The sequence below is a fragment of the Coregonus lavaretus genome (assembly GCF_964263955.1).
Source record: "Coregonus lavaretus genome assembly, contig: HAP1_SCAFFOLD_2930, whole genome shotgun sequence".
Lineage (NCBI taxonomy): Eukaryota > Metazoa > Chordata > Actinopteri > Salmoniformes > Salmonidae > Coregonus > Coregonus lavaretus.
Window position 1 is genome coordinate 57501 of NW_028165362.1, and position 11363 is coordinate 68863.

The 11363-nt window shown below is 47.6% G+C and overlaps 1 protein-coding gene across 1 annotated transcript in view; it reads right to left on the reverse strand.

Annotated features, from left to right (window-relative positions):
- Positions 1–8295, reverse strand: part of LOC311115935 (low-density lipoprotein receptor-related protein 3-like) — a gene marked incomplete at both ends in the record, with an annotated part of 64265 nt that extends 55970 nt beyond the window's left edge. Inside the window, 1 exon segment of the mRNA XM_084191058.1 lies at positions 8220–8295. Within this exon segment, the coding sequence (XP_084047184.1) occupies positions 8220–8295 (76 nt within the window).
- Positions 8296–11363: the final 3068 nt, after the last annotated feature.

The following is an 11363-nucleotide window of genomic DNA, read 5'->3' on the forward strand; positions in this document are numbered from 1 at the left end:
CGTGGATTAGACAGGTATGTGGTGTGTCCCCTCCACAATGGAGTAGTCCACTCAGACAGGCGTGGATTAGACAGGTGTCTGGTGTGTCCCCTCCACAATGGAGTAGTCCACTCAGACAGGCGTGGATTAGACAGGTGTCTGGTGTGTCCCCTCCACAATGGAGTAGTCCACTCAGACAGGCGTGGATTAGACAGGTGTCTGGTGTGTCCCCTCCACAATGGAGTAGTCCACTCAGACAGGCGTGGATTAGACAGGTGTCTGGTGTGTCCCCTCCACAATGGAGTAGTCCACTCAGACAGGCGTGGATTAGACAGGTGTCTGGTGTGTCCCCTCCACAATGGAGTAGTCCACTCAGACAGGCGTGGATTAGACAGGTATCTGGTGTGTCCCCTCCACAATGGAGTAGTCCACTCAGACAGGCGTGGATTAGACAGGTATCTGGTGTGTCCCCTCCACAATGGAGTAGTCCACTCAGACAGGCGTGGATTAGACAGGTATGTGGTGTGTCCCCTCCACAATGGAGTAGTCCACTCAGACAGGCGTGGATTAGACAGGTATCTGGTGTGTCCCCTCCACAATGGAGTAGTCCACTCAGACAGGCGTGGATTAGACAGGTGTCTGGTGTGTCCCCTCCACAATGGAGTAGTCCACTCAGACAGGCGTGGATTAGACAGGTATCTGGTGTGTCCCCTCCACAATGGAGTAGTCCACTCAGACAAGCGTGGATTAGACAGGTATCTGGTGTGTCCCCTCCACAATGGAGTAGTCCACTCAGACAGGCGTGGATTAGACAGGTATCTGGTGTGTCCCCTCCACAATGGAGTAGTCCACTCAGACAGGCGTGGATTAGACAGGTGTCTGGTGTGTCCCCTCCACAATGGAGTAGTCCACTCAGACAGGCGTGGATTAGACAGGTATGTGGTGTGTCCCCTCCACAATGGAGTAGTCCACTCAGACAGGCATGGATTAGACAGGTATCTGGTGTGTCCCCTCCACAATGGAGTAGTCCACTCAGACAGGCGTGGATTAAACAGGTATCTGGTGTGTCCCCTCCACAATGGAGTAGTCCACTCAGACAGGCGTGGATTAGACAGGTATCTGGTGTGTCCCCTCCACAATGGAGTAGTCCACTCAGAAAGGCGTGGATTAGACAGGTATCTGGTGTGTCCCCTCCACAATGGAGTAGTCCACTCAGACAGGCGTGGATTAGACAGGTATCTGGTGTGTCCCCTCCACAATGGAGCAGTCCACTCAGACAGGCGTGGATTAGACAGGTATCTGGTGTGTCCCCTCCACAATGGAGTAGTCCACTCAGACAGGCGTGGATTAGACAGGTATCTGGTGTGTCCCCTCCACAATGGAGTAGTCCACTCAGACAGGCGTGGATTAGACAGGTGTCTTGTGTCGTCCCCTCCACAATGGAGTAGTCCACTCAGACAGGCGTGGATTAGACAGGTATCTGGTGTGTCCCCTCCACAATGGAGTAGTCCACTCAGAAAGGCGTGGATTAGACAGGTATCTGGTGTGTCCCCTCCACAATGGAGTAGTCCACTCAGACAGGCGTGGATTAGACAGGTATCTGGTGTGTCCCCTCCACAATGGAGCAGTCCACTCAGACAGGCGTGGATTAGACAGGTATCTGGTGTGTCCCCTCCACAATGGAGTAGTCCACTCAGACAGGCGTGGATTAGACAGGTATCTGGTGTGTCCCCTCCACAATGGAGTAGTCCACTCAGACAGGCGTGGATTAGACAGGTGTCTTGTGTCGTCCCCTCCACAATGGAGTAGTCCACTCAGACAGGCGTGGATTAGACAGGTGTCTTGTGTCGTCCCCTCCACAATGGAGTAGTCCACTCAGACAGGCGTGGATTTTGTGTGCAAGAAAAAAGTATATATACACTATATATACAGCAGTATGTGGACACCCCTTCAAATTAGTGGATTCGGCTATTTCAGCCACACCCGTTGCTGACAGCTGTATAAAATTGAGCACGCAGCCATGCAATCCCCATAGACAAACATTGGCAGTAGAATGGCCCGTACTGAAGAGCTCAGTGACTTTCAACGTGGCACCGTCATAGGATGCCACCTTTCCAACAAGTCAGTTCATCAAATGTATGCCCTGCTAGAGGTGCCCCGGTCAACAGTAAGTGCTGTTATTGTGAAGTGGAAACGTCTAGGAGCAACAACGGCTCAGCCGTGAAGTGGTAGGCCACACAAGCTCACAGAACGGGACTGCCGAGTGCTGAAGCGCATAGCGCGTAAAAATCATCTGTCCTCGGTTGCAACACTCACTACCGAGTTCCAAACTGCCTCTTGGAGCAACGTCAGCACAATAACTGTTCGTCGGGAGCTTCATGAAATGGGTTTCCATGGCCGAGCAGCCGCACACAAGCCTCAGATCACCATGCGCAATGCCAAGTGTCGGTTGGAGTGGTGTAAAGCTCACCGCCATTGGACTCTGCAGCAATGGAAACACATTCTCTGGAGTGATGAATCACGCTTCACCATCTGGGAGTCCGATGGACGAATCTGGGTTTGGTGGATGCCAGGAGAACACGACCTGCCCCAATGCATAGTGCCAAATGTAAAGTTTGGTGGAGGAATAATGGTCTGGGGCTGTTTTTCATGGTTCGGGCTAGGCCCCTTAGTTCCAGTGAAGGGAAATCTTAACGCAAAAGTATACAATTACATTCTTCACGATTCTATGTTTCCAACTTTGTGGCAACAGTTTAGGGAAGGCCCTTTCCTGTTTCAGCATAACAATACCCACATGCACAAAGCGAAGTCCATACAGAAATGGTTTGTCGAGATTGGTGTGGAAGAACTTGACTGGCCTGCACATAGCCCTGACCTCAATTGGATCGCCGACTGCGAGCCAGGCCTAATCGCCCAACATCAGTGCCCGACCTCACTAATGCTCTTGTGGCTGAATGGAAGCAAGTCCCCACAGCAATGTTCCAACATCTAGTGGAAAGCCTTCCCAGAAGAGTGGAGGCTGTTATAGCAGCAAAGGGGGGACCAACACCATATTAATGCTGACTGAAGGGTCCTTTTCCAACAGTACCAGGTAATACATTTACATTTACATTTTAGTCATTTAGCAGACGCTCTTATCCAGAGCGACTTACAGTTAGTGAATACATTTTTTTTTTTTTTTATACTGGCCCCCCGTGGGAATCGAACCCACAACCCTGGCGTTGCAAACGCCATGCTCTATCAACTGAGCTACATCCCTGCCGGCCATTCCCTCCCCTACCCTGGACGACGCTGGGCCAATTGTGCGCCGCCCATGAGTCTCCCGGTCGCGGCCGGCTGCGACAGAGCCTGGATTCGAACCAGGATCTAGTGGCACAGTTGGCACTGCGATGCAGTGCCTTATGGCTATATACAGGAAGTACCAGGTAATAACATGGATATATACAGGGAGTACCAGGTAATAACATGGCTATATACAGGAAGTACCAGGTAATAACATGGCTATATACAGGAAGTACCAGGTAATAACATGGCTATATACAGGAAGTACCAGGTAATAACATGGATATATACAGGGAGTACCAGGTAATAACATGGCTATATACAGGAAGTACCAGGTAATAACATGGCTATATACAGGGAGTACCAGGTAATAACATGGCTATATACAGGAAGTACTAGTACTGAGTCGATGTGCAGGGAGTACCAGGTAATAACATGGCTATATACAGGAAGTACCAGGTAATAACATGGCTATATACAGGAAGTACCAGGTAATAACATGGATATATACAGAGAGTACCAGGTAATAACATGGCTATATACAGGAAGTACCATGTAATAACATGGATATATACAGGGAGTACCAGGTAATAACATGGCTATATACAGGGAGTACCAGGTAATAACATGGCTATATACAGGGAGTACCAGGTAATAACATGGCTATAAACAGGAAGTACCAGGTAATAACATGGCTATATACAGGAAGTACCAGGTAATAACATGGATATATACAGAGAGTACCAGGTAATAACATGGCTATATACAGGAAGTACCAGGTAATAACATGGATATATACAGGGAGTACCAGGTAATAACATGGCTATATACAGGAAGTACCAGGTAATAACATGGCTATATACAGGAAGTACCAGGTAATAACATGGCTATATACAGGGAGTACCAGGTAATAACATGGATATATACAGGGAGTACCAGGTAATAACATGGCTATATACAGGAAGTACCAGGTAATAACATGGCTATATACAGGAAGCACTAGTACTGAGTCGATGTGCAGGGGTAAAAGGTAATAACATGGCTATATACAATATATATAATTACATGGCTATATTTACTGATCCCAAAGGCCAGATATGAGGTATCCTAGGTTACTGATCCCAAAGGCCAGATATGACGTATCCTAGGTTACTAATCCCAAAGGCCAGATATGAGGTATCCTAGGTTACTGATCCCAAAGGCCAGATATGACGTATCCTAGGTTACTGATCCCAAAGGCCAGATATGATGTATCCTAGGTTACTGATCCCAAAGGCCAGATATGAGGTATCCTAGGTTACTGATCCCAAAGGCCAGATATGAGGTATCCTAGGTTACTGATCCCAAAGGCCAGATATGACGTATCCTAGGTTACTGATCCCAAAGGCCAGATATGAGGTATCCTAGGTTACTGATCCCAAAGGCCAGATATGAGGTATCCTAGGTTACTGATCCCAAAGGCCAGATATGAGGTATCCTAGGTTACTGATCCCAAAGGCCAGATATGAGGTATCCTAGGTTACTGATCCCAAAGGCCAGATATGATGTATCCTAGGTTACTGATCCCAAAGGCCAGATATGAGGTATCCTAGGTTACTGATCCCAAAGGCCAGATATGACGTATCCTAGGTTACTGATCCCAAAGGCCAGATATGAGGTATCCTAGGTTACTGATCCCAAAGGCCAGATATGACGTATCCTAGGTTATGATCCCAAAGGCCAGATATGACGTATCCTAGGTTACTGATCCCAAAGGCCAGATATGACGTATCCTAGGTTACTGATCCCAAAGGCCAGATATGACGTATCCTAGGTTACTGATCCCAAAGGCCAGATATGAGGTATCCTAGGTTACTGATCCCAAAGGCCAGATATGACGTATCCTAGGTTACTGATCCCAAAGGCCAGATATGACGTATCCTAGGTTACTGATCCCAAAGGCCAGATATGAGGTATCCTAGGTTACTGATCCCAAAGGCCAGATATGACGTATCCTAGGTTACTGATCCCAAAGGCCAGATATGACGTATCCTAGGTTACTGATCCCAAAGGCCAGATATGATGTATCCTAGGTTACTGATCCCAAAGGCCAGATATGACGTATCCTAGGTTACTGATCCCAAAGGCCAGATATGACGTATCCTAGGTTACTGATCCCAAAGGCCAGATATGACGTATCCTAGGTTACTGATCCCAAAGGCCAGATATGATGTATCCTAGGTTACTGATCCCAAAGGCCAGATATGAGGTATCCTAGGTTACTGATCCCAAAGGCCAGATATGACGTATCCTAGGTTACTGATCCCAAAGGCCAGATATGATGTATCCTAGGTTACTGATCCCAAAGGCCAGATATGAGGTATCCTAGGTTACTGATCCCAAAGGCCAGATATGATGTATCCTAGGTTACTGATCCCAAAGGCCAGATATGACGTATCCTAGGTTACTGATCCCAAAGGCCAGATATGAGGTATCCTAGGTTACTGATCCCAAAGGCCAGATATGACGTATCCTAGGTTACTGATCCCAAAGGCCAGATATGAGGTATCCTAGGTTACTGATCCCAAAGGCCAGATATGAGGTATCCTAGGTTACTGATCCCAAAGGCCAGATATGACGTATCCTAGGTTACTGATCCCAAAGGCCAGTTATGAGGTATCCTAGGTTACTGATCCCAAAGGCCAGATATGAGGTATCCTAGGTTACTGATCCCAAAGGCCAGATATGATGTATCCTAGGTTACTGATCCCAAAGGCCAGATATGAGGTATCCTAGGTTACTGATCCCAAAGGCCAGATATGACGTATCCTAGGTTACTGATCCCAAAGGCCAGATATGAGGTATCCTAGGTTACTGATCCCAAAGGCCAGATATGAGGTATCCTAGGTTACTGATCCCAAAGGCCAGATATGACGTATCCTAGGTTACTGATCCCAAAGGCCAGATATGACGTATCCTAGGTTACTAATCTAAACGCTATGTCTTAAACAACACATAATTCCCTTTTGACCAAGTAGTGCACTATATAGGGAATAGGGTGCCATTTGGGATCCAGACTAAATATATGCCAACAGGGACCACAAAGAGGACAGTGATAGTCAGTCATCATTTACAAGGGGATTTTTACCCCGTTGAACAACTCACCTGAAAAGCAGATGGCTAGAGTACTTATAATGAAAACACCAGGTTCTAACTTTTAACAAAACAGTTGTTATCATTCTGTCTCTGCTTCCGTTACCGTCTATAATGTGCAGATAAAGGAGACTTCCCTTCGTAGAGGTAAGAGGTTGCTTCCTAATAAAGTAAGAACTATCCTCTCTACATCTGTTCCTGTACGAAGGAGGAGGGGAAAGGGGAAAGGGGGTTCAGGATACCTCTTTTGTGAGACAGGTAAAGAGAGGGAACCAACTAACCTCTCTACATCTGTTCCTGTACGAAGGAGGAGGGGAACAGGGGGGGGTTCAGGATACCTCTTTTGTGAGACAGGTAAAGAGAGGGAACCAACTAACCTCTCTACATCTGTTCCTGTACGAAGGAGGAGGGGAAAGGGGAGAGGGGGGGTTCAGGATACCTCTTTTGTGAGACAGGTAAAGAGAGGGAACCAACTAACCTCTCTACATCTGTTCCTGTACGAAGGAGGAGGGGAACGGGGAGGGGGGGTTCAGGATACCTCTTTTGTGAGACAGGTAAAGAGAGGGAACTAACTCCAGGTCTACATCCACACACAACTCTCTGTAGCTCCATAATGATACCTTCAGCTCACACCTCCACCTGTGGAAGACAGGGGCCCCATGGGACTGGAGAGGGGGGGGGGGCAGCTACCCCTGGAAGACAGGGGCCCCGTGGGACTGGAGAGGAGAGAGGGGGGGGGGGGGGGGCAGCTACCCCTGGAAGACAGGGGCCCCATGGGACTGGAGAGGAGAGAGGGGGGGGAGGGGAGGGGGGGGGCAGCTACCCCTGGAAGACAGGGGCCCCATGGGACTGGAGAGGAGGAGAGGGGGGGGGGGGGGGGGGGGGGGGGCAGCCTTCATGAGGTAGCAGAGGAAGGGGGACGACTGCTCAGACACAGAGAGACAGCTTGTCAATAGACCATTGCCCAGTGGGTAATCATTAGACTAATACAAACATATACAGAGGCTTCATCTTTCAATGCGAATTGTCTTTGGGTTCTGCTTGTGTATCCGCTGACCTTAAGATACAATACAATGACATTACCTGTAGACATATTAAATAGCTTTGTTGTTTTACCTGGTAATCATTTGACTCATACTAACATTACAGAGGCTCCATCTTCATAATGCCAACTGTCTGTGGGCTGGCGTGTAGCCAGACTATCCTCTGCTCTGTTGCCATCTGCACTAGAGCAATACATTAAGGGATTGATGCTGTGCCGCCTGGGCACGAGCAATGATGTAATGCAGATGGCCAGCGGATACGCTGTATCGATGCTGAGTGTTGGTGTGTGTGTGTGTGTGTGTGTGTGTGTGTGTTTGTACATAACACCATCAGACAACTGACAGGGGACCCATGTTTACAAACTAAGACTATCATTTATCAGTAGAAACACAATGAATGTCCGTCATGGTACATGTTGCAGATGGGTTTGCCACAGCAGAGAGATGATACAATCTCTAGAGAGAGCATCGACCACACGACATTCCAATACTATTAACACCCACATTAGACCTGCTTCTGGTTCTGCCGAGAGAAGCAGCCTAACCGTCACATAACTCAGATGATCTGTATTAGTCTATGTTTATATAGATCGGCCAATGAAATGAAGAACCCGAGAGTCTGCGACCACAAATGCAGCGGCAGCAGCAGCACAACACCTGATTTAAAATGGTGTGTTTCTTTGTAAATATGACAAAGTTTTAGATCAATACAGAATGTTATCCACAGAGGGGGGGACACTACGGTATCAGAAACCATTACAATGTCTGAATAAGACTACTCACCGACACAGACCAAAGCGAACCGTATTAATAACCATATGACCAGGAGAAGCCCCGGCGCTCCGATCCGATCCATCATTCCAGCAGCCCAGGTCGTTCTTTTGTCATCTTGGGGGTAATTTCCGTAACATCTGTCGCGATAGCCTCCGAATATTTTCCGTGACCTTTGCAGATGTCATGAACCCCCAAGTCCCCTCTCTGTAGATAAAAATAACTAGGACGTGGGTAAATTATGTTTGTAGCGCAATAATAAACTAGATAAGCTACTCAGAGGCAGCCCACTGGGACAATGTGATACAGCGAAAGGAGGAGATGTGATCGTACATCGTCGGTCTCTGCTTGAATGGCTCGTTTGGTTTCCGCTTTGATTTGTATCCTCAAGGAAGGGAAAAGTCTCTGGTTTTGTGAGACAGACGACGAAGGCACTTCGGCAATGCAGTTACGACTGTCCCGTCCGTCACAGCTTTTCTAGTTGCTTTATTTCGGTTTGGACTGTTCAGTGTATATAGCTGTATTATACGCCGTGCACTGCCGAGTATTTTCATCTCGCTTTATGCACTATCCTGTGCATGCAAGTGGAAAATGGTGCAGTGAACATTTTACCGTGTAGTAACGCGTTGTCTGTCATATTAAGTTCAAACCAAAATCTTAGTTTTTGCAGTCGCTGCAGTTTGGTATGCCGAGCAGATCCTTCTTTGAATGTAATCATTTCCCCCATCCCGTGCAAGGAGGTCTTCATTGAATACGTCATTATAATGTTTTCGTCAAATCCTGCCTCCGAATGGCCGGATGGTGGTATTACATATTCGCGCCAGTGATTCTATTCAAATCAAATCAAATCAATTTGTATTTGTCACATGCGCTGAATACAACATGTGTAGACTTTACCGTGAAATGCTTACTTACAAGCCCTTAACCAAGAATGCAGTTTTAAGAAAATTAGAGTTAAGAAAATATTTACTAAATAACGTTTTTAAAAAAGTAACACAATAAAATAACAATTACGAGGCTATATACAGGGGGTACCGGTACCGATTCAATGTGCGGGGGTACAGGTTAGTTGAGGTAATTGAGGTAATATGTACATGTAGGTAGGGGTAAAGTGAATGCAAATAGTCCGGGTGGCCATTTAATTAATTGTTCAGCAGTCTTATGGTGTGCCCTGTCTTGGTGTGTTTGGACCATGATAGTTTGTTGGTGATGTGGACACCAAGGAACTTGAAGCTCTCGACCCGCTCCACTACAGCCCCGTCGATGTGAATGGGGGCGTGTTCGGCTCTCCTTTTCCTGTAGTCCACGATCATCTCCTTTGTCTTGGTCACGTTGAGGGAGAGGTTGTTATCCTGGCACCACACGGCCAGGTCTCTGACCTCCTCCCTATAGGCTGTCTCATCATTGTTGGTGATCAGGCCTACCACCATTGTGTCGTCAGCAAACTTAATGATGGTGTTGGAGTCGTGCTTGGCCACACAGTCGTGGGTGAACAGGGTATACAGGAGGGGACTAAGCACGCACCCCTGAGGGGCCCCCGTGTTGAGGATCAGCGTGGCAGATGTGTTGTTGCCTACTCTTACCACCTGGGGGCGGCCCGTCAGGAATTCGAGGATCCAGTTGCAGAGGGAGGTGTTTAGTCCCAGGGTCCTTAGCTTAGTGATGAGCTTTGTGGGCACTATGGTGTTGAACGCTGAGCTGTAATCAATTAACAGCATTCTCACATAGGTGTTCCTTTTGTCCAAGTGGGAAAGGGCAGTGTGGAGTGTAATTGAGATTGTGTCATATGTGGATCTGTTGGGACGGTGTGCGATTTGGAGTGGGTCTAGGGTTTCCGGGATGATGGTGTTGATGTGAGCCATGACCAGCCTTTCAAAGCTCTTCATGGCTACCGACGTGAGTGCTACGGGGCAGTAGACGTTTAGGCAGGTTACCTTGGCGTTCTTGGGCACAGGGACTATGGTGGTCTGCTTGAAACATGTAGGTATTACAGACTTGGTCAGGGAGAGGTTGAAAATGTCAGTGAAGACACCTGCCAGTTGGTCCGCGGATGCTCGGAGTACACGTCCTGGTAATCAGTCTGGCCCCGCGGCCTTGTGAATGTTGACCTGTTTAAAGGTCTTGCTTACATCGGCTACGGAGAGCGTGATCACACAGTCGTCCGGAACAGCTGGTGCTCTCATGCGTGCTTCAGTGTTGCTTGCCTCGAAGCGAGCATGAAAGGCATTTAGCCCATCTGGTAGGCTCGCGTCACTGGGCAGCTCGCGGCTGGGTGGCAGCTCTAGCCTTTAGCTCGTTGCGGATGTTGCCTGTAATCCATGGTTTATGGTTGGGGTCTGTACGTACCGTCACTGTGGGGAGGACTTCATCAATGCACTTATTGATGAAGCCGGTGACTGAGGTGGTATACTCCTCAATGCCATCGGATTAATCCTGGAACATATTCCAGTCTGTGCTAGCAAAACAGTCCTGTAGTTTAGCATCCGCGTCATCTGACCACTTCCTTATTAACTGAGTCACTGGTACTTTGTGCTTTAGTTTTTAGAATTATGGCTAGATTTGCCATATGGAGGACGAGGGAGAGCTTTGTACGAGTCTCTGCGTGTGGAGTAAAGGTGGTCTAGAGTTTTATTTCCCTCTGGTTGCACATGTGACAAACTGGTAGAAATTAGGCAAAACGGATTTTAAATTTGCCTGTATTAAAGTCCCGTGCCACTAGGAGCGCCGCTTCTGGATGTGCATTTTATTGTCATCGGTTTGTGGTGGTAAATAGACAGCTACGAACAATATAGATGAAAACTATCTTGGTATTCGCCCTGTTGAACTGAAATTCGGTTTAATTAGTTACTAAAATGCTGGACCATGTAATTTTATGCAACATATCATTACGAGCGGTCTGCGGGAAGGCAGGGAGGTATCCTCGTCTTCACGGTTGCCAAAGCTTGGAGATCCTTGAGAAGAGGTGGTAATTTAACAACTAAACAAAAAAGGCACTGCTGAGATTCGAACTCAGGATCTCCTGTTTACTAGACAGGCGCTTTAACCAACTAAGCCACGGCGCCGATGTTTCTGTCAGGGAAAAAAGGTCTTATGTTTCAACCATTTATGTCTCAACCCTCGATAAAAAGCAATCTCAAACCTCGATTAAAAAAGCGA